At 33.1% G+C, this 4,699-nt stretch overlaps 1 protein-coding gene across 1 annotated transcript; it reads right to left on the minus strand.

The window, feature by feature from the left end:
• On the minus strand, positions 1–4,385 carry LOC133313686 (GCN5-related N-acetyltransferase 9). Its single transcript, XM_061515088.1, has 6 exons — positions 4,118–4,385; positions 3,894–3,965; positions 2,521–2,608; positions 1,401–1,533; positions 889–927; positions 1–257 (listed from the first exon to the last, which is right to left on the minus strand). The coding sequence occupies exons 1-6, from the start codon at positions 4,308–4,310 to the stop codon at positions 177–179; spliced, it is 606 nt and encodes a 201-aa protein (XP_061371072.1). The 5' UTR covers positions 4,311–4,385; the 3' UTR covers positions 1–176.
• Positions 4,386–4,699: the final 314 nt, after the last annotated feature.

Here is a 4,699-nt window from a genome sequence, read left to right on the forward strand (position 1 = left end):
ATTAAGTTTAATTTCAAGTTCTTACACTAAAAAGAGGCAATAGATGTTAGATGAACAATGTCAGAATCTTGTATGGTTAAGACAACTCGAAACCTTACATCATAAAACAACGAACACCAACAAAAAGAGATCATTCTATTACCAATAAATAACATGAAGTGAGATGTTGCTTAGGTTTATGTATGTTTGATTACAGTACCCATCACACCAAGCATCTCCTCATTCTTGGGCGGTGTTATTTGCAACTCCAAAGTCACCTATTAAAGAAATGAGGAACGAGGAATTAAATAACAGTGTCTAGAGAAGAGAAAAAAATACAGTGGCTCAAAACCATGATCAGAAACGTGTGAAATTTTTTCAACTCCTTTGTATGAACGTAGAAGGAAGAAAAATCTGATTTACAGCTCATAACATACATGAACTAAAGGTTTCCATTCGTTTATGATGTTCTGAATAATGGTTAAAACAAATTAGTGAACATATAAGCAGCATCTTGCTTCTGAGAACTTTCTTCAACCACTGCATTGTCTATTTTGACTTAATTTGATCATTTATAAATGAATAAATTCTAAAGTTACAACAGATCAATGTTCCAGAGTACATAAGATGAGCTAAAAAATTTGAGCTAAAAAATTTGATAAAAGGAAATAACGTACATCCCTGAGATCAATGTCCACTAATCACTTAGCTTGTACATCCTACTAAATGAATACAAAGCATATGTAGTTTAGCCAAAATAACTGAGACTAGGATTGATTTGGGAAAAGGAAAGTTAGATTCCTTGGTTCAATTTATAATAATAACTTGCTTGTACTTCCTACAAAATGAGAACAAAGCATATGTACTTTAGCCAACGTTAGGGCGTCCCTTGAAATTAAATATGCTCACCTCTTTGAAGATGTTGCTATATGAAGTTTGCACAAACCCCTACACCAAATCCATTAGCTAAGTCAATTTTAGAGAATGAATAACCATTTGAAGCTAGAGAGAGAGAGAGAGACATTCTTAATACTAGAGTACATGAAATCAATCTATGAAATGGGCATGTTTCTAAAATGAATGTTCTTATAACAAAATGTTTCATAGAAAAGTAAGGTGAGTATAATTTATTTATTTTTTTACAATAACATACAATAATGTGATTAATTCAATGATTTTAGGTCAAAGCCTTTGAAACGAAAGCGTGAGATAGGTAATACTTAAGAGGAAGATTATCATATTATCTTTGACATGCAGACTCAAATGCAACGCATATGTCCCTTGAACGGTATCCAATAACAAAATTTTGTCGACAAAAGCACAACATGGTGTGACAATAACTCAGAATAAGTTGAATGCAGAGTGGTAAGACACATCATGCCTTTAATATGAAAGGAAAGCTAGAGAAGCAGCAGACAAACCAATTTTTTGAACAGATTAAGGGATGCTCCATTTGACTCTCCAATTTTAACGCGAAATATATTGATCCTTAACTTCTCAATAGCAAAGGCAATCATCATCAGAACAGACTCCTTTCCAAGTCCTTTTCCCCGGCTATGCTAGCAAAGACGAAGTGATAAAAAGTGAGAATGAGGATATTTAGTACTTGCTATCAAGGACCAAATCAATCCAAAACCTTTGACATTTAGATGCAGACCCAGGAAAGGCTTTTATCCATGGCGCTTGCATAATCATGTGAACTAAAAGTTAGAGCAAGGATGCTAGAGTACACAAAACAATACAAACATTTGAAAAGTTTGTTCACGGTCTGAAATGTTTTATATACTCAATTCATCACAGGGAAAATGAAAGAATTGAAGTGTCATTTAAAATTGCAATGGTAACACCTAATTGCACCAGTAAAAAAAAGGGTAGACGTAAGCAAGAAAAAGAGAGAAAAGCTTACATCTAATTGAGAACAAATGCAAATTTTAAGCATTTCTTTAGATGTTTTGGAGATTCAAATTTACAAACAGAACACAAGGTTCACATGAACAGAGAGATCAAGGAACTAAATGTTGTACTCTACCTGATTCAAAAAGGACTGTACTCAAATAATTTTCATCTATATTTTCCTGTTCTTTCCACCTCAGACTTTTGTTTGGGTATCTATTAAGTCATTGACCAAAGATTATAAATAGATAGTGCTCCTATACAATCTCAACTTACTTTAATTGGCTCTGGTCCTAATTTCTAATTCTCTCCCCAACAACTGCACAGCTGCAACCTCATCCATTCAATTTTCTTTTTAACAAAGAAAGTGTTGGAAAATAAGTAAATATTGTAAATATGCTAATAATATCTTGTAATTAGGATACTCAGCTGAGGTCCCACATAGGTAAATTATTACATTCAGTGTATATAATAGAGACCTAGATTTCATCATATGTCTCATGTTTCCTCGTTATTCAACATGAAGGAAATTCAGTTGCTATAAGATAAATGATCTATAAAAAAACACAACAGGTAAACAAGTTATGACAATGGCAATACATGAACCATTCAACAACTAGTTTATGACATGAAAGTCAAAGTAGGTACCTCATTGGTTCAGCTATCATTATTTCAATCTCTGCCATGTGAGGATTATCCAACTCATTCATGAATATATTTACATCACCAACCATTGCTGCAAATAGCATATATTAGTCTCCAATCTTACCAAATCATTTGACAGCTTGAAAATAACCCACATTCGCATAAGCCTACTTAAATAAATAGCTTCCTGATAGGAAAGCAACTTCAGAAGGCTTGAAGCCCAAAACAGATAAATGGTCTGGCCCAATTTTAGTGTATCAACAAAGAGCTAAGGCAAGAGAGAGAAAGGAGGGTGCTGAGCTGGAATGAGTTAGTTTTGGCATTGTAGTGCTTGATTTTGGTTAAGGAGAAAGAGTATGGCATAATCAGTTACTATGTTGCTTTATATGAGTAGTGGTAGTGTCACTTGAGGTTTTTAGGCAGAACTTACATTTTTATTTCTACCGGGGTAGAAACGGGCTGAGGAGTGTTTCTCCAAAGTAGGGAGCATTGTTGCTCATATTTTCCAGATAGGTGAGTTAAATCCTATCACTTACAATCGTCACCAACCATCAAGAGTGTACAAGAATCAGAACAAGTAGAATAATCAGAAACAATTCTACCTCTCCCAAATATATACCACAAATCCACAATAGATAATATTCAATGGGAATCATTATGGTTTGACAACAAAATGAAATATGATTGAATAGTAAAGGTAACTCAGTAAGTTCTAGAAGAATTCCAAGAGACAAGTTAAAGGCCACCAATCATACACACAATGAACTTCAAAACAAAATTTTGAAGGGCTTCCTACAGAAGACAAGTGATTCTAACTTTTCTAAAAAATGTTCACCGTATGGTCATATCACTGAAATCTTGCACAAATAATACATTCACTGGATACATTTTTATGAAAAAGAATATAAAAGTTGAAACCAAAAATAAAGGGGGGGAATGTCCAACCACTGCTATTAAGACTCATATCCATTAATGAAAGTAAAATAGACCTGAACAGCCAGTTTCATCCGTTAATCATATTTTAACAAAACCAACAGAATAGCCATTTATAAACATACAAATGACCACAAACAGTGAATCCTCTGTTACCTCTGCTCTATATATGCAAAGCAAAATCTAGTTTACAAAATCTGAACTACACAAAAAAGAAATGACAGAATAAAGTATCATCCAATTGAGCGATAAAAATTAGAATATAAACTTTGGAAATTTAATTGTGAGAAACATCATTATCCCAAAAAGCTATAAAGGTAAGACCTTATTCTTTTCCTTATGAGAATTTAAAAAAATAATAATAATAATAAATAAATAAATAAAGAGTGCACAAAAGTCAGAAACAGAAAATTCTGTCTTGTGAGGTAGAAAAGGCCACTGACCTTCAACATGGGGTTGCCCATGTAAGAAATCTCCAACAACTAAGTCCTTATCCAATACAATAAACGTCTCCTCTGAAAAAATCACACATAACTCCTCAGTACACACACTAGAATTAGTGAAAATGCTTATAAAGATAGATAACCATATTCAATTTTCAAATATAAAATGAAATAAAATAATAAAGTGTGAATCTTTGAAATATAGAGAAAGTTAAGTAGAGAACTGTTAGGATCTTGGGACCAAGAGAGTTGCATGTGGTACTCTTGTTCAACGGTGAGGGGTTCAGAGCCAGTGGCTTCAAGGAGTGAAGGGTTTTGCATCCAACTATGATATTTGGGAACATGGGATTCCATGTATGGGACCAATATCACACTCTCTCCTTCTAAACTCACACTCCCTTTGCTTCTCTCCGCCATCTCTCACTCCAACTGCAGAGAAGTTCCAAATCAAAAGGGAAGCACCTGGATCGCCATGGCCGAGGCAAAATTTAAAAAAGATACCGGAAAAAGGAAATGGTTACGCAATGTTTTTGTTTTATTTATTTATTAATTTGAACGGAAAATACTTTTAAAATAAATTTTTTTTGTTTTATAGATAGGATATTATGCCTATATTTTTTTGGGTAAAATATTTTTTCAGTCAACGGAGATAAAGTTATCAAGGTGTTTTTGTAATTTTAATTTATTGCAGGGCTATATTAATCTTTATTATTATAATTTTTTAATCTTACAATATCAAAACGACATCGTTTTGGACTCTGAAGATAACTTTATCTCCATTGATCGAAGAAATACTTTTTCTTATT

This window comes from Gastrolobium bilobum, unplaced genomic scaffold (assembly GCF_033153095.1).
Source record: "Gastrolobium bilobum isolate Gb01-03AN ecotype WA unplaced genomic scaffold, APGP_CSIRO_Gbil_v1 utg716, whole genome shotgun sequence".
NCBI lineage: Eukaryota > Viridiplantae > Streptophyta > Magnoliopsida > Fabales > Fabaceae > Gastrolobium > Gastrolobium bilobum.